The sequence below is a fragment of the Tursiops truncatus genome, chromosome 9 (genome assembly GCF_011762595.2).
Source record: "Tursiops truncatus isolate mTurTru1 chromosome 9, mTurTru1.mat.Y, whole genome shotgun sequence".
NCBI classification, from domain to species: Eukaryota; Metazoa; Chordata; class Mammalia; order Artiodactyla; family Delphinidae; genus Tursiops; species Tursiops truncatus.
This window is the reverse complement of record NC_047042.1, coordinates 63,906,842-63,931,184: the sequence shown is the minus strand read 5'-3', so window position 1 is coordinate 63,931,184 and position 24,343 is coordinate 63,906,842. Positions and strand designations below refer to the sequence as shown.

The window sequence follows — 24,343 nt, the reverse complement described above, 5'->3', positions numbered from 1 at the left end:
GGTAAATACTTCTTTCATCTTAGCACCCAATACATCCTTTCACTAAAAATCCGAAGGTAAGTAACTTATGTTTTGGACATGGACTTCTTTTTACCAATGTCAAATTACTTTTCTCTCTGTTTAGAGAAGCTAAAATTAATTAAAAGCTTTCCTTTTGTTATTTATAAATGTCATTTTAAACTGATTTTTGAAAGCTCTTCAAACATGGATTAGGGCTTGCTTTTTTAGTCATTAAAACTGATAGTTATTGCAACTTTAACCAAACCTATTTAGTAGTGTCCTAATCATGTTCTTATACATAATGAAGATAGTCTGCTATTAGTCATACAACTTATCAATACTTTCACATAATCTCTCATTAGATCCTCAGGAAACAGCATGATGTAAGAGAAGCAGGTATTAGAGATTAGTATCACATGCTAATTGAATGTTTACTAGGTGTTCTGCCCTGTTCTTAGAGGTTTGTGTGCATTTTCAGTGTTGTGAAAATTCATCCCTGTGAAATAGGTACTATTATTGCCCTCACTTTTCAGTTAAGAAAACTGAGACACAGACAGGTGGTAGTGGGATCATGTACAAGTTTCTCAACATTTCTTCACCTATCTGCCATATTCTTCTCTAAGTCCAGCTCCTTCACATGAGATTCTACCCCTTAATAGCTACTCAAGGACATTGCTCTTGAAATTCTCTATTTTTCTCTCCTGCATCTGCAGTTTTTCCTTTCTACTGGATTATTCCTGTTGGCATACAAACATGTTTTTTTTCTCTTCTTAAAAAAACAAAAACATGAAACAGTAAAACAAACAAGACCCTCTTTGATTCCACTTCCCTTCTAGCTGTTGCTTTATTTCTTTCCTGTCTTTAGTGCACAACTCCTTATAAATTATGAATATTCACTATCTGTACTCCTCTCCTGTTCTCTTGAATCCATTCCACTTAAGTTTTTACCCTACTCTTCCACCAAGATTGCTTTTATGAAGATCACCAGGGAGCTCCATGTACCAGGATATAGTGGGGGAATAGAGAAATAAGTAGAATAGTATGAAAGAAGGACACTATGATTAATAACAAAAGCCTGGAAACACTCAAATATCCATATTGTAAACTTTAGTATTTCTGTGTAATGGAGCATTATGCATCTGTCAAAAAAAATGGGGAAGACATCTTTATACTGCTAAGGAGTAATCTCCAGGGCACAGTAAGTGAGAAAACAAGGTACAACGGAGTATCTTGTACTATCTTTTATGTGAGAAAAGAAGGGAAATACAAGTGTATTTGTATTCAGGTTTGTTATGTTGTTAAAAAATGACAGAAGGGTAATTCAGAATTATAGAGAAAGAGGGTAGGAACAGAAGCTAAACCTCTTTGTACCTTGTTCTATAATTTTTACTTTGTTTCCATGTATGTTATATATAATTTTAAAAAGTTAAATAGAAAAAAATTCCTAAATGGTAACAAAACAGTTTAACAATGTCAGGATGGTGACAAAACTGTAAGAAGAATTATTACAAGTAATTTCAAAACTGTATTTTGACTGCATATCCCTAATGGGATATATCTAAGGACGGAAAAAAGTGACAAGAAATCTTAAACCTCATCCAATATTGTTATTATTATTTGAGATTATACATAGTAGGATAAAGCATATAAATACTTTTGCTAATGGCATACGTTTGTTAATATCATTAGCACGAAAGATTTTCAGGGTGATAGAGATACAAATAAAAAACCATATACTGTTTAATTAAAATTGGAAATATGAATATATACTCAGGGTTTAAGTTTCTCTTTCTCAAAAATACATATTTTCTTGCTCTCCTCAATGAAGAATCTTAGAAATAATAGCAAGTAACAATAAGCACTCTTAGACCCCAGATTTTGTCTCTAGATGCCATTTCCCATTAAAAGGAATCAAGGCCCCTGGAACAGTGGCTGATTCCAGGCCTGGGGAAAGAAATGTGGAAGATGAACCTGGTGTGCCCAAAAGCAAGGAAGCTCTTAGAGGTCATGTCAAAGTGACATAGGATCCAACCTGAAGGGACTCCTACTGGCCAAAGATGGTGCAATTTGAGGATTAACAAAAACAACCAGGTGGCAGTACACTGAAAAACAAAATTCCACAAGCTCACAATGATACTTAAACCAAAACTTTTTGGTCACTTCTGGAGGTTGCTTGGGCACTCATTCTGAAAACTGATTAAGGGAATAAATTGAGCATTTTTGCTGTCTTTCTTGTGTAATCTAGGTAAGCAAATGGTCGATGAGGTAAAGTTCTTTTAGAAGAAGCACAGCTAATACAGAAAGAATTAGAGAATTAGAAAATATTTTCTACCCCTAATGAAATAATGGATCTAGGCAGTTGGATCTAGGTTGTTAATAAGGTGAATGTTTGATGGCAGACTTTATAAGGGATGAATTTGGCTGACAACATTTGAACCCACTGATCAAACTTAACATGACTAAAAGTAAGTCACTCAATCCAGTGTGCTAATAATATGATGCAACAGGAAGTTCTCTTGTCAAAAAAGAACCTGAATTTAATCAACCCTCTAGATCTAACTTCATTATACAGACAGTACAGGACATGCTGTACAATACCAGGAGGACATAGTCACCCAAATCCAGATTGCAACATGTTTTCTTCAACAAATAGCTAGGGAAAAATTTTAAAGAAGTGGAAGCTGTTAAAAAATTACAAGAGACATAAAAGCCCCATTCCATGTGTGAACCTTGTTTGTATTCTGATTTAGACAAACCATTCCTAAAAAGACATTTTTGAGCAAGTGGGAAAAAGTGAGCTGTGCTGGATATCACATTATAAGGAATTAATATTTATTTTGTTGAATGTGGTAATATTGTGGGTAGTTGGAAAAAAAACTGTTACAGATACATTCTGTTTTTTACAGGCAAAAAGAAATATGTGGTATTTGCTTTAAAACTCTCTTCCTTGCCAAAAACAAAATGGGGGTAGGTGGGTAAATGAAACAGGAACAGCAGAATGTTGATAATTGTTGGAGCTGGATATTTGGGAATTCTTGAAGATGGTAAGGGGTTTCATTTTATTCTCTCCACTTTATGTATGTTTGAGAAGTTTCAAAGTAAAGTAAAAAAAATTCGTAAGGAAAGAGCTGATAATTTTTATACAGAATGATATGACAGAGAAGTATCTATTAAATGTTTGGGCTGGTGAAAGAATGATAGTTTATGATGACTGTAGTATTTATCAAAGAAACTTCTTTAGGTTGCAGCTGAAGTAATAAGTATATTTTGGAAACTTACAAAGCATTACATAATTCATTTGTCCAGGGATTAAGTCAGTCATTATCTACTTAGCATTTAACTTATGTTATATAATTTACTGTTTGTGCTCCACTCAATATTTATATGTATTGATTGAAGTTTCAAGACTTGTGATATGTATTTTTAAAAAAATCCTTTGTTGTATTTGGTTGTTAATATAAGAATTTTTATATGTGCATTTTAGGAATGGTACACTCAAAAATACTTCCAGGGGAAGCTAAATTATGCCTAAAAGCTAAGTATCTTGGAAGGACAACTATATCTTCCCTTGATCTTTGGTACCTAAGGACCCCTGAATCACAGATATTACTCAGTATGACTCTTTCTACTATGGTTATTTTTAATGTAAGACTTTTTTTTAGTAGCCATGTTGCATATGTAGTCTGTTTGAAGATTGTTATAGTTATTGCTTGGATTTGGCATGTTTAGTAATTGTTGATATAGCTAATATTTAACTGTTTTAATAGAATTCAACGAACATTTGCCTGTTCCTCAGTTATGAAATAGGAGGTCTTATGGGGATTCTACATAAATGCTTTTATTTAAAATACTTAATACTTGTAGTGTGAGCACTTAGCAGATTTATTTTAAGTACAGAATAAGGCAGAGATAACCAGAACATATTTCCTATTTTGGGTTGCATATGGAGATGGCACTTGAATCTCCATGCACTTGAGTTGATTTTTCTTTAGTCTTGTGTTTTTGAAAAATGTACGAAGGTATTCATGAGAATGGCAGGAATAATAAAAACAAGAATAGTTACCTAAAGCTGTAACTAAATCCAAACGGCTTTGGAATTAAAACCAATAAATTGTCCTGCAAGATGTTAGTAAAGAGTAAACTAAATCTTATGTTTACTTTTGATTAAAAATACTGACAAACAATGCAAAGCAACACTGGTGACCTTGGAATTTTATCCCATTGTTGACTGTTAATAGAAAGTCAGCCACCTTCTCATTTAAAATCTTGAAGGTTTTTAATGACAGTCACACATGGATTGCATTATGGCTGAAAATACGAACTTCCAATTTACCTTGTTTTCCTCGTTTTAAAAATAATTTGGTAATTATCTGTATTTTATTATATCTACAGTAGATATGCTACCATATGCTGAACTTTTAATGTCTTAAGTGGAATTTGGAAAAACAAAATTCTTAATTATGTCAGTTTTCTGCTTATTTGTGCCTAAAGGGAGTTTTACTTTACTCATTGTAAGGCATCTTATTCCCAACCTTAAATTTGTATAATTAGAAAAAGTTGAATTCTTTTCTTTGTCCCATTTCTTAGTTGACAAAGGATCAGAGGTTGGTGTATTCTGGCAGACTGCTTCCCGATCACCTGCAGCTGAAAGACATTCTCAGAAAAGTAAGCTTTTCTACCACTATTTGATACCAGATACTCAGAGTGCTAGAGGAGATATGTTCTGAAGTTTTATTGATATCCAACCAGTTTAGTTTTTAGTTACTTAAGATCAACTCTTGGGTTTAGGTAACAGTTTTGTATATCCATCTGATAGCTAAATCTAAAATAGGATTATATATTTGTGTTCAGGGATTTGTTATCTTGTGTAAGAAAGCAGTACTGAGTTATCAGTAAACTGTGCAGGAGTAGAGTGCTCAAGTAGTGGTGAAGGATTTTCATTGATAATAGTCTCCTCTCTTAAATACCCTTTTGACAAAACTACGTTTTAATACAAGTTAACTTCGGTTAGGAGTTTAATTTCAGGACAGAAAATAGAATGAAGCCCAATTGGTCCATCAGTTAGCAAACTTTGAATGCTGGTACTCAGAGTTAAATATATTTGAATATAGTTTTTTTGACAGATTGAATGCTAGTTATTTTAATGGCAGCTTTTTAGCTCCTGTTTATTTGTGGAATTTATACTTTTAGAACTTTTCAAATGTTTGAGATTCTTTTTGCTTGTGAGTGTAGCAGAATTGAATATATAGCTGTTAATGTTTTGCTTTAGATCTTTGACCTAACTCAGTGTTTTCTGGATATCCCTAATCTCTCTATCCTCTCCTGTATGTTTATTGATCACCTGTGGGAAACTTTAAAAAATCTTACACTGGTATGTTCCTTCTGTTAGATAGTTGACATTTTAGTTTTGCCACTGTGACTTCTTGCTGTCATTTTCATTTTAATCACGTAGTTTCAGGTTGCCAAAGTGGTTTAATAACCTCTCTGTCTCCCTCGCTCTCTTTCCCTCTCAAAAATAGTGGAATTTGCAGCAGATTCACCCCCCCCCCATTTCTTTTCTTAATAGACTTTTTTTTTTTTTTTTTTGCGGTTCGCGGGCCTCTCACTGTTGCGGCCTCTCCTGTTGCGGAGCACAGGCTCCGGATGCACAGGCTCAGCGGCCATGGCTCATGGGCCTAGCCGCTCCGCGGCATGTGGGATCCTCCCGGACTGGGGCACGAGCCCGTGTCTCCTGCATCGGCAGACAGACTCTCAACCACTGCACCACCAGGGAAGCCCCTAGACTTTGTTTTTTAGAGTAGTTTTAGGTTCACAGCAAAATTGAGCAGAGGGTATAGAGATTTCCCATATACCTCCTGCCTCCACACATACACAGCTACCCCCACTAACAACATCCACGTCAGAGTGGTATAGTAGTTACAGTTGATGCCTACATTGACATCATTATCACCCCAAACCCATAGTTTCCATTAGGGTTCACTCTTGGTGGTGTACATTCTGTAGATTTTAACAAATGTAAAATGACATGTATCCACCATTATAGTATTGTACAGAATATTTCACTACCCCCCAAATCCTCTGTGCTTCACCTCTTCATTCTTTCCCTGTCTTTATCCTTAAAAACCTTTTTGCTATATGCTCTTTGAAATATATATTTATTATTTTACCCAAGTATAGCTAGAGGCTGCATATGCATACATTTAAAAAGGCTTTTGCTGCCAGAAATCATTTTCAACCAGAAGACTTAAAAGAAGAATGCCTCAGGACTTCCCTGGTGGTCCAGTGGTTAAGACTCTGCACTTCCACTGCAGGGGGCACAGGTTCGATCCCTGGTCTGGGAACTAAGATCCCACATGCTTTTTTTCTTTTTTTTTAATTTTGGCTGCACCATGCTGCATGTGGGATCTTAGTTCCCCAACCAGGGATTGAACGCACGCCCCCTGCATTGGAAGGTGGAGTCTTAACCACTGGACTGCCAGGGAAGTCCCTTTTCTTTCTTTTTTAAAATTGCTGAGCCATCCTTTGTTCTTCTCTGCCCCCCTTTATTCTCTTTCCTTTCTCCATCTTATTTACTTGCTTTATGCCTAACTATAAATATACTCATGAAATCGCTAAGCTAAAATGCCAATTCTAATCATTTTTAGAACATTTTCCTTCAGTCGTAGTTGTAGATTTATGGCAACACATTTGGAATATTTACAGAATATAGTTCAAATATATGCTTTATGTCTGTGCATAAGTGTTATAGATAAAAACAGTTTTTGACTTAAAAAAATAAAACACTATTGCTAAAACTAAGACAAATGAGATTATAGTGAAGTTACTTGAGTTTCTTTATCGCTGTAAGGTCTCAAATAATGAAAACATTTCACTACTCAAAGTTTGTAGGCCTAAACTTCAGTGTGACTATCACAGTTCTGATATTAACATGCTAGATGTTTTTATACTGAAATAATAGATAGTGCTGACACAACTTTACAGCAGTGTTTGCTTCAAAACGGCTTGGTATACAAAATAATCATTTTTTTCATATAGCAATTCCTGAGTATTGAGACCATTTTCTAAGCATGGACAAAATATTGAATTCACAAGGGTCCTAATGACAGCAATTGATTACTAATAAAATGGCTGTGGTAGGAAGGAACTTAAGTTCTGAATTAAGTATTTCTGCTTAGCTACTGACATTTTTGAGCTGTGTATTTTCCAGTACTACTCTTTAAATGTAATCTTCTTTAATTTTAGCAAGATGAGTATCATATGGTTCATCTAGTATGTACTTCTCGGACTCCTCCCAGTTCTCCAAAATCCAGCACCAGTAGACAAAGTCATGAAGCATTGACATCCAGCAGCAATTCTGTGAGTTATTTTGGGCAGAGTAAATGTTGAAGTTTTCTGATTATCCTTTTTTGCCTTTAAAAACTAAGTGGAAAACAGAACAATTCGCTCTTGTGGGTTGTAAGACTGTGTTTTGAACAGCTCAAGTTAAGCATTTAAACTTCAATTTTAGAGATCCAATACACACTGTTATCCCCTGAAGCCTGTTCCCCATGAGTTATAATGTGCTATATGGCAGGTCAGTAATAGATCCAATCTTCAGGGGTTTAATTACTGAAATACTCAAAAAACAGAATTATGATATGGTTATATAATATAAACTCTAGGGCGAGTATTTCAGAAATATTTAAAGTATTTGATATAGTATATTTAATCAAGGTAGATTAAATTATTTAAACTTTAAGTTTGCTAAATCTTCTTGGTAGATTGCTTAGTCAAGAACTTTGTTTTTTAAAATGATTGCATTTGAGCCTATATTCCAACTGTGGGAGGAATAATTACTTAACCTACTCAGTTCTTTCAGACTTGAGTATTCATTTCTCCCTTCTTATTTTTCCATCTGCTTAAAACTGTTTTGGAAAATTTAAAAACTAGTTGAACTTTTCAACTTAGATATTGTCTACAAGTTTTAGAGACACCGTCTCAAATCTTTTATATTAAATTATTTTTGGTTTCCCGTAAAAGCTTTATGTGACACTTTTGGAGGTGAAAGAAAAGGACTGGATGAGTGGAAGCTTGCTTAAAACTTCCTGGGCAGGGAACTTTTGTACTGCTAAGTGTACTTTCCTTCTTGCCAAGAATCTAGCCAAAACTTTAAGGAGGGGATGAATGGCATGGGTGATATAGATACTGCCAGTTAACTGCTTCTTTAAGAAACTACATCTTCTAGTTGCTGTATTTAATTAGCATAGCCTTAATAGTATTTTCTAGTACCAGCCATGGGAGTTTAGCTTACATTAAATTGAGATATGTTTTGTCAATAAACCTAAGGGTCTTTCTATGTTTCCTACCTTGCATAAGAAGGGACAAAACCCTGGCATTGGCATAGAGTTCTGTGTATAGTCTTTGGACACAGTTGTGTTGCTCCTCTTTTTGTTGACAAAGAACCTTCTCACTTTTCTAGTGGTTCCTCGTTCATGATTTCATGTCATTAGTATATATATTCAGTTTTTTTAAGGTGTGTTATAAAAATCTAAAAAGTATCAAAGGAGAATTAAGTTGAATTCCTCTTAATTTTTTATGGCAGATAAATTTCAGTGGGACTTGAAAATGTCTTAAAAATCTGTTCATGAAAGAGTTATCCAATAAGGCCAGAAGTAATTAGTTCTAGAGAAATTAGGCTGTGCTGCCAAATGGCTAGGCCTTTCTTCTATTAATTTTTTAATGAACACCATATTTTGATGGTCCCTTTAACAAGAAATCATGCCAAAAAAGAACACTTTCCAGGTCATGTGCCTGACAATCAGGCTCCCTAGTAAGGTTTCTGGTGTCTGTGTGGTGTGGAATAACATCTTAAAGCTTTTGTTAGTTTTGCAAAAGACCAGTGTGTCCTTGGGCCATTTCACATGGCAGGACTAAGGAAGGTAGAGAGGCAAAAAGACATGCTGTAAATAGGAAGGCAGTACAGGTAAATGCAATTTTAGTGAACTTGGAAGGATGTTGAAATTATTTTGTACCCAGCTTTTTAAAGTGGGGAATTTATATAAAATGTAATTGTGTTTTAAATTTACATAAAACACTTGACAAACTATTTTCAAGCAGTAGCAAATTGAGGTGGTCTTCAAGAGATTATATTGTTTGAGGTTATTGAATCTGTGAGTTACTGACATCACTGAAGCATGAGAATTTTAAAATCCTGTTTGGTATTTTATTCATGTTGTAAAAAAACAATATTTGTTGGTGGTATCTATAAACTAATAGAATTTTACAACTGAAAGAAATCTTGAAAATCTAGTTCAATCTCATTTTTTATAGGAAAGCTGAGACTCAGGGGTTAAGTGAATTTTAAGGTTATGTTCCTTGTTAATGTCAGAGATAACACAAAATTCTAGCATGTTCCTCAATATTTTAAACGAGTATACTACTAATAGCATGTTATACAGTAGCTGTTATACAGTAGTAGTTCATAGTAACTGTTTAAGTGACACAGTTATGAGTACCATTTATCAAACACTTCCTATGTGTTAAGCATCATGAAAAGAGCTTTGTATGAATTTAATTTTCACAAATTTTGTGTGCTATTTTTTTGTATATAATTACTACTCAGCCCTTTATAGTTGAGAAATGGACTAATGTGTAATTAAATGATTTTGATTTTCTAAACTCTTCAGTCTCATAAGAATTAAAATATCTACCTATTAAGCTGGGCACAGGAGTCAAATCAGTAAATTTCTAAAATTCACTCTTTGCAGAGGGATTTCATAAGTACATTTTTAGCAATGTGTCTATAATATTGTGATTGTAATGAATTAAATCTCCTTGAAAAAATAATTACATTTTTGTTTGTAGAGTTCAGATCTGTCAGGATCATCAACTCCATCATCCAGTCAAGAAACCTTGTCTTTAGCTACCAGTTCGTCCTCAGAAGGATTGAGGCAACGAACCCTTCCACAAGCACAAACCGACCCAGCACAGAGTCATCAGTTCCCATATGTAATGCAAGGGTGAGTGAAACTGATAGCTGTGGGCCTCTTAAAAATCTGTGACTCCAGACTTTCATGGTAGCCCCCTTCAGTAATCAAAGTACGTTTGAAATTTACTCATATACCTAATTATATGTTTTGAGAATTAGAGGGTTAGGTGGAGCAGTGCTTTGTTTTTTTTTTTTTTTTTTTTGGCTGTCTCACACGGTTTGTGGGATTTTAGTTCACTGATCAGGAACTAAACCCCGGGCCCTCTGCAGTGAGAGCATGGAGTCCTAACCACTGGACCGCCAGGGAATTCCCAGGAGCAGTGCTTTTTTTTTTTTAAGTGAATGGTGTTTTGTTTTTTAATTTATTTATTTTATTTTTGGCTGTGCTGGGTCTTTGTTGCTGCACGTGGGCTTTTCTCTAGTTTAGGCTAGCGGGTGCTACTCTTCGTTGCAGTGCACGGGCTTCTCATTGCGGTGGCTTCTCTTTTTGTGGAGCACGGACTCTAGGCGTGAGGGCTCAGTAGTTGTGGCCCGCAGGCTCTAGAGTGCAGGCTTAGTAGATGTAGCGCACGGGCTTAGTTGTTCTGCGGCATGTGGGATCTTCCCGGACTCGGGCTCAAACCCATGTCCCCTGCGTTGGCAGGCAGATTCTTAACCACTGCACCACCAGGGAAGCCCAGGAGCAGTGCTTTTGAAAGCTGGTTGTACATTAGAATTGTCTAGGGCAGTACTTTTCAGTCTTTAATGTTAGTGCTAATCACCTGGGGATCTTATTAAGATGCTGGTTCTGATTCAGTAGGTCTTATGGGGCCTGAGATTCTCTATTTCCAGCAAGCTCCCCTGTGATGCTGATGCTTCTGATGCTTAGAACATACTTTGAATAACAAGGATCTAGGTAACTAAAATTTTTGTTTTTACTCAGTCTCACTATAGGTCTATGCAAATTAGTCTTCTGGGGAGCAGATGGGTGAATAAGAGTGTTCTTGGAAGAGTATAGGGCCCAGTAATATGCTTTTAAAAACTTCCACTGGTGTTTATGATCAGTGAGGTAACAACTGAGGTAGAATAAAACTGTGATGTATTATGAAGATATGCTAACCATTGCATGTTATCCAGAGTCTTTCTTGGAGGAGTTTACTCAAGAAGCTTGCTATGGCTACCTTATATTTAGCAATTACAGCAGGCCTCTTGGGTTAGGCAGTTCCAGGGGGGAATGCAGTCGACAGCCACAGCATATCTTTCAGACAGCTCAGAAAGGAGGATCTTGGAGAATACAGTTTAGACCTGGGTTATGTCTGAAACCAGAGTACTTTTGAAGTAAAGGAAACATGAATAATAGGTAACGATAGTTGTTTTGTGTTGCATATCATGCTGTGGGACTGCAGTGTGTGACAGTGCTCCAGATCCATGATGGTGAGGCTGGAAATAAGGAAATGGCTAGGACTCCTCAGAATGGTAGTAAGTGATATAACCAAGGAGTAGCCGCTGATTGTTATGCCAAACAGGATGTAATAACATACAGGTACTTTCTACTTAGAACTTTAAACTTAATTCAATTCTTAATGCAGAAAAACAAAGCGGAGTATATAGCAAAATATTTAAAAGACTCATCTGTCTCATATTCTTGAGTTTTTCTTCTAAAAAATAAGTGTTTAGATTGGGCTGATTGTAGACTTTTATGAAGCATCCTATGAAACTATCAATATTTTTGTTTTCAGAAAATGATTATTACAAAGCAAAATTTAGTTATTTATAAAAAACAGTGTTGTCACGGTTTACATTATAGAATAATGGCTTAAAATACTTTCTGTCTTATGACAGTGATTCCTTTCCTGTCTTTTTTGCAGAGTAAGACAGTTCAGTTCCTCTTAATTTATACAGAGTGATTTTACTAATATTTTACCAAATACGGTGGTAGTGATAGAAAGTGAGAAAATTATGGATATAATAAACCTGGAAGAATATGTAATGACATGTTAATAATAGTTATCTCTGCACAATAAGATTTTTAACTCTCTGCACAATAAGATTTTTAACTCTTTCTCATACTTACAGTGAATATATTTTGTAATAAACAAAATAAAGTATGTAAAGTTGCATATCTTCAGAATAAGACCATGGTTATCTTGGGAAAAGATTAATAATTTCTTTAGGCTGTTGAGAAAATCAACAAACTTTGGAGACAAAGGCACTTAGCTCTTAGAAGTATATAAAACAGATTAGAAAAATCTGAAATAGTGTTTATTTTGCTAAAAATGAGTATTAAGATGATAAGCAATAAAATCCTTAAAGATTTGAGCTTCACTTAGGGAATCTATTACTAGATGAATAATGTTTTAAATCAGGAGGGCAGTATAGCTTAGCGGATGTACAGATTCAGGAGCCAGCCTGCCTTGGTTTGAATCCTGGCCCTAACCACTGACTAACTTGGGCAAGTCTCTTCTCTACTTTGTTTCAGTTTGCTCATGATCTGGAGATAACGGTACTTATCATACAGGATTTCTGTGTGGATTAAGAGTTCATGTATGTAAAGTGTTTACTGATGTGTTAGCAGTTATTTATAAATTCATTCATATTCATAAATGAATGTTGTACATTCATTCAGCAAACAGATTTATAGTCATCTGTGAGTCTGATACACTGAACATTTGAATGAATGCCAGTGCTAGGTGCTGGAAAATGAATCTATATTTGGAAAGAGCACTTTGTGATTTACAAAACAATTTAAGTGAAAGTTCAGTAAATAGGTTATTCAGTTCAACAATGAACGTGATTTAATTTCATCTTATAGTTGTAATTTTTTACTAATGAAGACTTTACATCTGTCCTTAAGTAAATTTTATTGAACATAGCCTTAGCCTTAAATGTACAAGAGCAGTAATTTAGTGACCTTGAAGAATTCACCAACAAAATATAATCTCTGCACACCTTTTTTAGACTTCAGTACAGCTTATGTTTAACTAGTCACATGTGTTTTCCACCATGTAGGTCTCAATCTTTAGTGAACTTGTTAAAATTGCTAAATTGTGATCCCTACTCCCTGAGTTTTTGAATCACTAGGTTTAGGGTAGTGCTTAGGAATCTGCCAACTTAACAGCATTCTGGGAACCTCACTTTTTAAGAAGCTCTAATGCAGGTGATAATTTGCCCATCAAGATCCTGAGGAAACATGAGAAGACCAAACAGTACATGTATATCACCACATTGGCTATCCATTTATAATGTCACATTTATAAATCTTGACTGACTATTTTGGACTCAGTGTGCTGTGCTGTCATATTTATTTAACTCCAAAAACTGCTGACTGGTTTATAGAATACCCACTGTTATGTACACTCAATTTCCCCCCCGAAATAGTAACAACCTTGTTTTATAATTACTAAAACTGAAAACCTATTCATTGTACCCTTCTGTGTTATCCGATTTTTTAATAGTAAAAATCGCTTATAACCCACCACCCAGAAATAACTGTTGCTAACATTTTTGTAGTTTCCTTCCAAATAATTTTCTAAGTATGCTTTTTAAATAGAAATATCATATACTATTTTATTTTATAAACCATTTAAAAAAGCATAGTGTAGCCTGGACATAGTTCCAGATCAAATATAAATCTACAACATTCAAAGTCTGTATTAGCAATAAGTTTAGCCAAGGAGGTGAAAGAGCCATGCACTGAAAAGTATAAGACAATGATGAAAGAAATTGAAGACACAAATAAATGGAAAGATATTCCATGCTCATGGATTAGAAGAATTAGTGTTGTTAAAATGTCCATACTACTCAAAGCAATCTGTAGATTCAGTCAATCCCTATCATTATTCCAAATGATATTTTTCACAGAAATAAAACAAACAATCCTAAAGTTTGTGTGGAACCACAAAAGACCTCAAATAGCCAAAGCAATCTTGAGAAAGAAGAGCAAAGCTAAAGGCATCACACTCCCTGATTTCAAACTATACTATAAAGTAACAGTAATTAAAACAATATGGTATTGGCATAAAAACAGACACATAGATCAATGGAACAGAATAGAGAACCCAGAAATAAACCCATACATATATAATCAATTAATTTATGGCAAAGGAGGCAATAGTATATAATGAGGAAAAGACAGTCTCTTCAATAAATGGTGTTGGGAAAACTGAACAGCCACATGCAAAAGAATGAATCTAGACTACTATTTTATACCATACTTAAAAATTAACACAAAATGGGAATTCCTTGGCAGTCCAGTGGTTAGGACTCCGTGCTTCCACTGCCAAGAGCACAGGTTCAATCCCTGGTTGGGGAACTAAGATCCTGCAAGCTGTGGGGCATGGCCAAAAAAAAAAAAGTTACCTCAAAATGAATTTGACTTGAATGTAAGACTTGAGATGCTTCTAGGAGCTTGACCAGGTCCTCACAGTAAACACCAGAGAGGAATTCCTTCGTGTTTCTAGCAAGCAGAGGAGAAAAGAAAATGATTTTGAAATAACGCCAGACCTTTCTGTTCTTCTTAACAAGGTCTGCCCTCAGGAGAAACAATTTTACCAGAACATCACATGCTAGGGTTTATCAGAGCCTAACCTACTTGGTGCTTCTCAGTATTCCTTCCCCTTAGGTGGACAGGATGGGCGGAGGGGATTGGAGTTGAGTGTTTCCCTTCCCCCAAGTATGGTTCTTTTTTGTCTTTAGAATTTATCCTATTACAGTTAAAGTACTATGTTTTGAAGTCAGTAGAATAAATCTTCTCTGTGTGATATGCTGCAGACTTGATACACGAGTTCATTTGTTTCCGTATCTTTGAATTTTTTTTATGTCTTGTTATTTTTCTTTAGCTTTTTTCTTAATTGCATAAAACATTTCTATGGTTCCAGTCTCAAATCTATAAAACAAGATACATTAAGAGCCCTGCTTTCATTTTATTCCCTTTTCCTGTTCTCTCTCTCCCCATAATACGTAACTACTTTTATGACTTTTTGGTTTTGGTTTATCCTTCCACTGTTTCATAGTGAAAATTTAAGAAAGTGTGTATACACACACGTACACACAATGTGTATACACACATATAAATATATCCTTTTCATTCTAACATTAAAGATAGCATATTATACATATTCTGCACCTTGCTTTTTAACAAAATATCACATAACAGAATATACAGGAGGTCATTCTGTGGGAGGATATGGAGATTTTCATTCCTTTTTACATCTGCACACCAATTCACTGACTGCATAAATTGTGAAATCCACTCTCCTATTGATGAATATTTGAGTTATTTTCCATCTTTACTTTTACAAATAGTGTTGTAATGAATAGCTTTGTGCATATATCATTTCAGATTTTTGCCATTTATATTTAGGATAGACTCCTAGAAGTAGAAGTAGGTCAAAGTAGATAGATCAGAGAATAAATGCCTTCATAGGACTGGAATTAAAAACAGGTGACGTAAGCATGCTGAGAAGTGCTATGATAAGGTTCTCTCTTTTCAATCATGAGCTACTGTCCTTGTTTTCAGTTTCTCTCTGTTATTAGGGGAAAGGAGGCCGGGAGTGGGAGTAGGCTGAGTGTATGGTTCCTAAGAGGGATGAGTACGTACAAAGGCTTAAAAGGGCAGACATGTGAAAATTTTTTCCATATTTCATATTTCTTTAAGCAATTCTCAGGAGCAGAATTACTTGGGCAGTTGAGTATAAGTGAACATTTTTAAAGGTATTTAATTTTATGAAATTGTTTTTTAAAGCCTTATTCCAATTTATCCTCCTGGCGATGAAAGAGTTGGGTTTCACTTAATACCCCTTGCCAACACTGGATATTGGCAGATAAAAAATCCCTATCTTTATTTTATTTGCATTTATTTGGTGTCCTAATGATTATTTCAATTTCTATGAGTTCTTTATATAGAAAAGATATTAACTAATATTTATTGTAAACATTTTTTTCTAAGCTCAGTATCTTTAAATTTTATGTTGTCAAATACGTTATCTTTGTTGTGCTTTCTTCTATTGTTTATAAGTTAGGAAAGTCTTCCTCCTTCCATAGTTTTGGTAAATAGTCAATTCTAATTGCATCTAGATTTTCTGTGGTTTAACTCAATACTTTATTTTAGTCTACTTGAAACTCATTTGAATATGGAATGAGGTGAACCTTTAAACTCCCTTCCCCCAACCACCAATTTGGTCATCACTTTTCCCAGCTCCAAATAATAATTCTCTATTGTGTTATTTAATGATGCATCCTCTAGAATATATTAAATTCTTATGTAATATGTTTCACTACTCTATTATTATGTGCTTTAACAGTAACTTTATAATTTCATATCAAATAAACTCTTTTGTCTTGTTTTCTGTAGAGTACCAAATATATAACATCTTGTCTGAAGGATAATTAACACAATGGAAAATTGTAGTATACCAACCTGGGCCTGGAATGTACCTTAGCAATTATACAGTCCACTAGTTTTTAACTTATTGGTGAGAAAGGGAAGAAGCATATGGGAATCATCTAGGGGAATTTATTAATTTATTTTCTTGACAACATAGTTTCAGTAATCACATTTATGTTTTTGGCTGCAGGAAGGTGAGGTGGGAAGCTATAGTAATTTTTTCTAAGTGATTGTTAGAGGCCTTTTCTTCCCTTGACCTTTAAAAACAGTGACAAAGTCCAGCCTTCACATTTAACAGTTGAAGTAATGGACTTGTGTGAGGTTATATTTCCTCTTAGTGGTAGAGATCGGTTGAGTTCTACTTTTAGGGGGATGAGTTTTTTCTTAGTTGGAAATACTAAGAAAATTTAAATATATACCTAGATACTGACTAATATTATGGCTAATACTTGATTTAGATAGTTTTCATTTTGCTCAGAGGCATCAGTTCACTGGGGGAAATGCTAACAGCATTTATACAAATGCCAAAACATTTATATAAATGTTTTATAATACGTCTCTGCTCCAGTGGTATGGCTTTCTCTCCAGATTTGATCACTAATTGATATCTTTTTAAATGTATAGGTGGGGTAAGGTTCTTTTCCTCTTCTTATACAGGACTTGTTTATCAAGAGCTGGGAGGAACTCTCATGGAGGATTCTCTGCTTTTCCTTCTTCATTCAGTATGTGGGAAGGCTTGGGAAGTAGTGGGGAGGGCTGCATTCAGGAGGCAGGAGGATCTTCTGAGGATGGGAGCCACTGTATGGCTCCTATTATTCCTCCAAGGATGAGGAAATTTCAGGTTACATGCAGGAGAGTTGATGCCTTAATCTAGCACCAAGTTGCCTTTAGTACAGTTTGTTGATAAGTCTTAGCCTCCCAAGCTCTTCTAAATTAGGTTTCTATAATCAATTTTTACTAATTGTATGTTAACATTCTTTAGAATATAAAATTAAAGTTCATGAATTTGTTAATTATTCTTGTCTCACTCTGGATAGATCAAACTAATATTAGCTAAGATAAAATTCAAGTAATAGGAAGAAAAGGAGAGTTACAAACTTCACAAATTCTGCATTTACTTATATGTTTATCCCTGTAGTTGTCTTGAGGTATGCGAATTTCTGCAAACCTCACATTACACACTTTGAAGTCATATTCAGAGTTAGTGGTAGGGGAGAGTAAAAATAAAAACAGCTAACATTTACTGAGTACGGACTAGCAACCCTGTGAGGAAGATTCTATTATTAGCCCCATTTTAGAGATGAGAAAACTGAGGCATAGAAAAGTTAAATGTGGGCTTCCCTGGTGGCACAGTGGTTGAGGGTCCGTCTGCCGATGCAGGGGACACGGGTTCGTGCCCCGGTCCGGGATGATCCCACATGCCGTGGAGCAGCTGGGACCGTGAGCCATGGCCGCTGAGCCTGTGCGTCTGGAGCCTGTGCTCCGCAACTGGAGAGGCCACAACAGTGAGAGGCCCACGTACCACCAAAAAAAAAAAAAAAGAAAAGAAAAGTTAAATGTGACCACCCACAAATTTTACTGAATTAATAGAATTTTAATCTACTTTAGGAATGCATGTATAAATATGTCTGCTAATCTTGGTTATTTAACTAAAAAATATTTTACAGATTTTAATAATGTTCATTTTTTATTTTACAGTTGATAGGTGGTATGTTTTAAATAATATTTTATTACTAATGTAAAATATCCTTTTGCTAATTCCCCCAAATTTAGGGTTTTGGTTCTCAAGAAGAATGTACTAAAAATGTAATGAAAGTATTTTTTGACTTCTGTGCTGAAATGAGAAGATAGCAGATGTTTAATCTGGCCGCACATTTGCTTTGTTTTTCCATTAAAATTGGGCTGTGATGTTACTTGTTCTGTATACTTGGGGTCAGGGTCATCTTACATAAGCTATAATGTCTTAGTTGAGGAATGCTGAAAATAAGTATTTTTCATTAAGATTTAATACGTTTGTCAATGGATTACTTGTAGTTCAGAAATAAAAATGTAGAGAAATGCTTTCAACTTCTTCTGGAGCATTAAAAGACATTTCTTTATTACTCGATTTTAGAAATGTAGACAACCAGCTTCCTGGGCAGGCTGTTCCGGCTGGATTCCCTGTGTATCCCGCTTTCAGCCCACTGCAGATGCTATGGTGGCAACAGATGTATGCGCATCAGTATTATATGCAATAGTAAGTTAATTTGAGTTTATTTTTTTACTCATTGTGGTGTTTGCTTTATTTTCTTTCTGATTCTAAGTAAGTTGATTTGGGATTTCATTTACTGATGTGTTTCATTGGTTTTTAAAAATTATTTTAAAGTATTTGGCTAAAGGAAAAAGGGTTCACATCCTGTTCACATCAACTAAACCTATTCTTTGCTTCTCTCTCTCTCCCCTAATTATATTTAGCAGTATTCAGGTGCTTTCTTTAATAGAACATTTTATCTATTTAAGAGGAGAAAACTTAGGAAAGTTTCACTGGAAGGCAGCAAATCTACGTGAAGGTAGGATGTCGAATAAAAAAGGGAATAGAAAGAACCATATGCCAGGGAGGCTCATATTGATGTAGGGCTCAGTTGTGGCTAATATGCTCTCTGGACTGTTGGTATTTTAGTAAGTCTTGCTTCTGATCAGCATGGAACAATCTTAGTACCAAATACAGTTTCTCGGTTTTCTTTCTTCTGGACTTCCTGTGTGTTCATTTAACATTTCTAGCTTCTCTTTAATGTTTTCCTGTCCTTGTTTCTGTGATTCTGTCATCCTCTTCATTCTTTTTCTCTTTCTGATCACTCATTTTGTGTCCTTTGTTTTTTCCCTTTTTCTAAATGGTAACATTTCTTGTTCAGTTAGGTATTTGTATACCTACCATGTGCCTTGTGATAGTCTGGTAGGGAAGATAGGATTCAGTCCTGGGCCAGTCATCTTGGATTTCCTTTTTCCATGGCCTTAGTTGTTAGCTCTCTGTGATGACTCCCGTTCTTCATCTTCTGTGCCTCCTCTTGTGTCTCCACTTAATTGTTGGAGATTTCCATAGAGAAATTTGCCTTTCCCTTAAATGCAGCATGTCTGAAATTTAACTGCACCATCCCCTTAAGTGCATTTTCCTTCTTGACTTCCTTGTCAGTGATACTGTCTCTTCTTAATCATCCTCCAAGCTCTTAGCCTTAGTCAGCTTTGATTCTGGCTTCTGTTATCCCTGAATCCAGCAACTTACCAAGATGAGTTAGTATGTTGTTTCTAGCTTCCGTCCTTCCCTATATCTTACTTTCAATATTTTGTGAAGCTCTTTTCTAATGTTAGACCCACTTTACTGCAATCACTTTTTCTCCTTTTAGGCTCTTTACTATATTTCATTGTACTACTGCCAGGTTAATTTGTGTAACACATAATTGAGTCTGTCATTCTCCATCCCCTAAAACATCTGATGGCTCTCTTGCCTACAGTGTGAAGTCTGTATCCTTATCCTTCCTCTAGACCTTACCCCAGGAAGCTACCTGCTTTATTAACTTCATATCCTAATGCTCTCCTGTATAACCCCTTGGCTACAGGAAGGCTCTTTATACCTTACCTGTCGCCATAGTAATGGTTATCATTTGAGTGACTGCTTTGTCCTTAGTACTCCACTAGATGCTTTACACCCCTTGTCTTGTTTATAACCTCAAAAGAACTGTGTAAGGTAAGTGGGGCTTATCGTAGTTTGCTACTGAATCATATAACCTTATGTACATCATTTAACTTCTGAGCCTCAAGTTTTCACATTTAATGAAATAACTCACCTATGAATCAGAATGTCCATGAGATAGGAAGTGTTTTGGAAATGAAAGACCCCTCTACATATACAATGTATTAGATAACTGGCTTAAATATAGGCTTTTGTACCCTAGAAAACTTCTATTTTATATTGCTATCTTGATTTTAAAACTTTATTGTAGAAAAATTTCAACATATAAAAAGATAGAAGAGTGAAATGAATCCGTGTTCTCATCACCCAGCTTTTCAACATTTATCAATTCAGGACAGTCTGGTTCTACAACTTTCCCCCCTTTGCTAAATAATTTAAAGCAAATTTCAGATATATTATCATTTTACCGGGAGTCTTTTAAAGGAAAATTTATTCTGACTTTTAAGCAATCAAATTATAAGCAAACTTTAGGACCACAGTTCTTCATAACTTGATAAGGACCTACACCAGTGTTCTCCAGATGGAGTTCCCAAAAGTCAGGATTGGGGTTGAGGGATTGTTACCTGGATCTCGTTAATATTTTAAAATACTAATACAAATCATTTATCACTTAGAGTGGACACACAGGGTAATGATTAATGTCCTTTTTTTTTTTTTTTTGTGGTACACGGGCCTCTCACTGTTGTGGCCTCTCCCATTGCGGAGCACAGGCTCCATATGCGCAGGCTCAGCGGCCATGGCTCACGGGCCCAGCCGCTCCGCAGCATGTGGGATCTTCCCGGACTGGGGCACGAACCCACGTCCCCTGCATCGGCAGACGGATTCTCAACCACTGTGCCACCAGGGAAGCCCTGATTAATGTACTTTTTTAGACAAATCTTTCAAAACACGGGTCTAAGGAACAGGTGGTGGGTGTGGGGGTCATTTATCCTCTGTAGAAGAGCAAAAGAGGCCATTAGTGAAAAGTTTTGGAAAAACATCTGGTCATTACCTTATAATTTAGTGAAAGAGAGAAACAGTAGTGATCACATGGCTGTTCTTATCTCTTCCACCTCTCCCCTGCTAACCTAGACTACCAGGCTGGGAGAACATCCTTTCCTGAGCTACTCCTGCCATCCATGTTGGCTCCACTTTTCCACTGGGAGTTAGGCTTACCTAGGAAATGAGGTGCGGGAGTTGTGATATTCTATATTAGGTTTATGACAAATACATATGACTTCCCAGGAAGTTTTGAAAAATATAGTATATAAATGTTTGGTTTTTTTTTAATATTTATTTTGGTGAATATTTCAGTCAAGCTGCAGTTTCAGCTCAGGCCACATCAAATGCCAACCCAGCCCAGCCTGCTGCTTCACAGCCTCTAAATCTGGCACACGTTCCCGGAGAAGAACCCCCACCAGCTCCAAACCTAGTGGCCCAAGAAAATCGACCCATGAATGAGAATGTTCAAATGAATGCACAGGGAGGTCCAGTGCTAAACGAAGAAGACTTCAATCGAGACTGGCTAGACTGGATGTACACGTTCTCACGAGCTGCAATTCTCCTTAGCATTGTGTACTTCTATTCTTCTTTTAGTCGGTTTATCATGGTAATGGGAGCCATGCTACTGGTTTATTTGTGAGTGATGTTCATTCACTTTGTGTGGTTTCTTTTAATTACTTTCTAAAACTGTTCAGCACGGAATCTGGCATGTGGTAGTCTGTTGTGAATGCTGAGTCAAGGAATATCAATGTTGGCCTTCAGATATCTGGCATCAGAAGCAAAGCAGGTTATGTAACGTAAGAACATTTATCAGAATTGTCTAGAAGCAGATTTTTTCCTTTACTGTCTTTTATAAAAATTGTTAGTTCAGTTAGACATGCTCTATCAATTATTTAAAACTTGAGGTGTGTATGATGCAGTCTTGCAGAGGATATGCTTTTTAATTAATTATAGTTATCAATAGTAAGTCCTATAGGTATAGGTCAGATTTTTTTTCATAAGCAGACTAACTGTCCCTTGCCCCCCCTTTTTCCCAAGAGGCAAACAAATATCTAGTTGAATTTCATTTTGAAAAATACCAAAAAATGATTTTATGACTCCTGACTTGTCTTAATATCTAGCATAGAGTCAGTTAAGCTCATGATAAACTTTAGACTTAAATTGATTCCTGTTTTCCTGTCACTGCTTTGAGAGGGGTAGTTCTTGGCCTGAAGTAGGAGATTTGGTCTTTTCATTTATCATAGTTCTAATCATTTTTCTCTTGTAGGACACTAATGTTTGATAGTGTTACAAATAAAAACAGTTGTGACTTATTTTCTTTTCTCTTTATTTTACTGAGCAGACACCAAGCTGGATGGTTTCCTTTTAGGCAAGAAGGAGGTCAGCAACAGGCTCCCAACAATAATGCCGAAGTCAACAATGATGTGCAGAATGCAAACAATCTAGAACTTGAAGAAATGGTATGCTAATGAGGTTTTCATATACTTTAAATATAGATGTTTCTTCAGCACTGTATGAGATCAACATAATAAAAGACTCTTGGGGTATTCCATAGTATTGAAGGAAAGTTAACATGTAAATGTGTGGTTTCATCTAGGAGAACTTATAATACTGTCAGTCATATATTAGAATTAAGTGGAAAGAACTAATATCATTCTTCCCAAAAATAGTCTAAAAAGAAAATTATGCACACAGTGAGAATTTATTATATTAAACTGGCAGTTATCCCTTTGAACTTGAACGAGGAATTTATCAATTTTGGATTTAATGAAGATTTCTAATGACCATGAAGTTCCACTTCCTTATTATATGCTCATATTCCTCCTTTGGGAAGAATTTAGCTCTCTCCTTTTCTGTCATGAGTTAATGGTAGCTGTTCAGATCACTTAGGAACATGTTTCTTCTTTTGTTTGAAAGGAGCGTCTTATGGATGATGGGCTTGAAGATGAGAGTGGAGAAGATGCAGGTGAAGATGCCAGTGCAATTCAAAGGCCTGGATTAATGGCATCAGCTTGGTCTTTTATCACCACCTTCTTTACTTCACTAATACCAGAGGGGCCTCCCCAGGTTGCCAATTAGACCTGAAAAACTGTGCCAGTTGCAAAGGAGGGTCTGAATTTAGGAAAGTGTTCTAAATAACAGTGCAATTTCAAAAAAATTTATTACTTTCTTTTCATCATCATGTATAGAGGTGTTTTTTTTTCTTTAAGCTTCTCATGCATATGAATATTTTAAGCACAAATGGACTACTAAATGTGTGATTTTTTTTAAAGATCTTAACAGAACATAGCATAATATTGGTCTTCCAGGTTTTATTAATTTCAATTATGTATATTATACCAAGACAGACCTGTTTGTGTGTCTTCTTTAAAGAGCTGCTTCACATATAAATGTCTAGCTAATATCTCAGCCCTTCAATGTATAATTTGAATACATATATCTATTTTCTGTGAATTATCCTGAAAGTTTTAAACAGAATGACCTCATAGTTTTTAACAAAGAATATTATTTACCTAAAATGTGCTAGTAGCATCTTGCCCAGCCATAAAGCAATAAACTTCTCAATAATCTTAATTTTGACATTTGAATAAATGGAAACTTTCTATTTTAAGGGCATATCCCATCGATTGGAATTAGTACCTTAAAAAAAAAAGGCAGCTCTTCAATGGAATTAATAGTGATATAAAATGTTTGATATAGGCAGTACTTTTATAAAATAAGATTCTGGAAATTGCTCCCTGTAATTTTTTAAAATAAAAGGTCAATTATGGTAAACTGTCTTATGGGCTATTTATTCAAACTCTTCCATAATGTACCCATTACATGCAAAAATCTATGTAAATTTCAGTAATTTTTTGGGTTGCTAAAGTCTTCAAGGTCATTTTCACCTCTTTCCATTCCAGATGGATATCTTCTAGTTCTCAGGTAGTCTGAAACCTTATTAGTTTATTTAAAAATCCCTGTGAAAGTTAATTCAGTATTTCTTAAGAACGGAGTAAGTCTCTTATAGGGTAGCTTAAGATTGAATAAATGAGGATAGGAGAGCTTACTATGGAAGAACTTTTATCTCACATGATATGTATTTTAAAGTAATATATGGTACTGGTACAGTAATATATGATTAGATAATGGAACAAAATATAAAATTAAGAAGACTCCATGAATTATTCTCTAAGTTTTTTACTTCCAGTGTTAAAGGTGACATTGCAAGGGTAACTGGTTAACCCTTTGAAAAGTAAAATTAGGTTTCTGTTTATAGATGTCAGTCAAAACATCATGATTGAATACGAGCAGTTCAACCATG

The 24,343-nt window shown here is 35.3% G+C and overlaps 1 protein-coding gene across 4 annotated transcripts in view; it reads left to right on the top strand.

Moving 5' to 3' along the window:
- HERPUD2 (HERPUD family member 2) overlaps window positions 1-23,814 on the top strand; it is a 42,110-nt gene extending 18,296 nt beyond the window's left edge. For 2 of the 4 annotated variants that reach the window (XM_019925543.3, XM_019925549.3), the window contains 7 exons: window positions 4,588-4,665; window positions 7,243-7,356; window positions 9,844-9,998; window positions 18,445-18,567; window positions 21,352-21,675; window positions 22,382-22,499; window positions 22,957-23,814. In XM_019925543.3, the coding sequence (XP_019781102.1) occupies window positions 4,588-4,665; window positions 7,243-7,356; window positions 9,844-9,998; window positions 18,445-18,567; window positions 21,352-21,675; window positions 22,382-22,499; window positions 22,957-23,118 (1,074 nt within the window). In that variant the 3' untranslated portion in view covers window positions 23,119-23,814. Of the gene's footprint in view, window positions 1-2,983; window positions 3,045-3,484; window positions 3,646-4,587; window positions 4,666-7,242; window positions 7,357-9,843; window positions 9,999-18,444; window positions 18,568-21,351; window positions 21,676-22,381; window positions 22,500-22,956 lie in introns of those variants that run through there. The other 2 variants (XM_073809824.1, XM_073809823.1) reach the window with 2 other exon arrangements.
- Window positions 23,815-24,343: the final 529 nt, after the last annotated feature.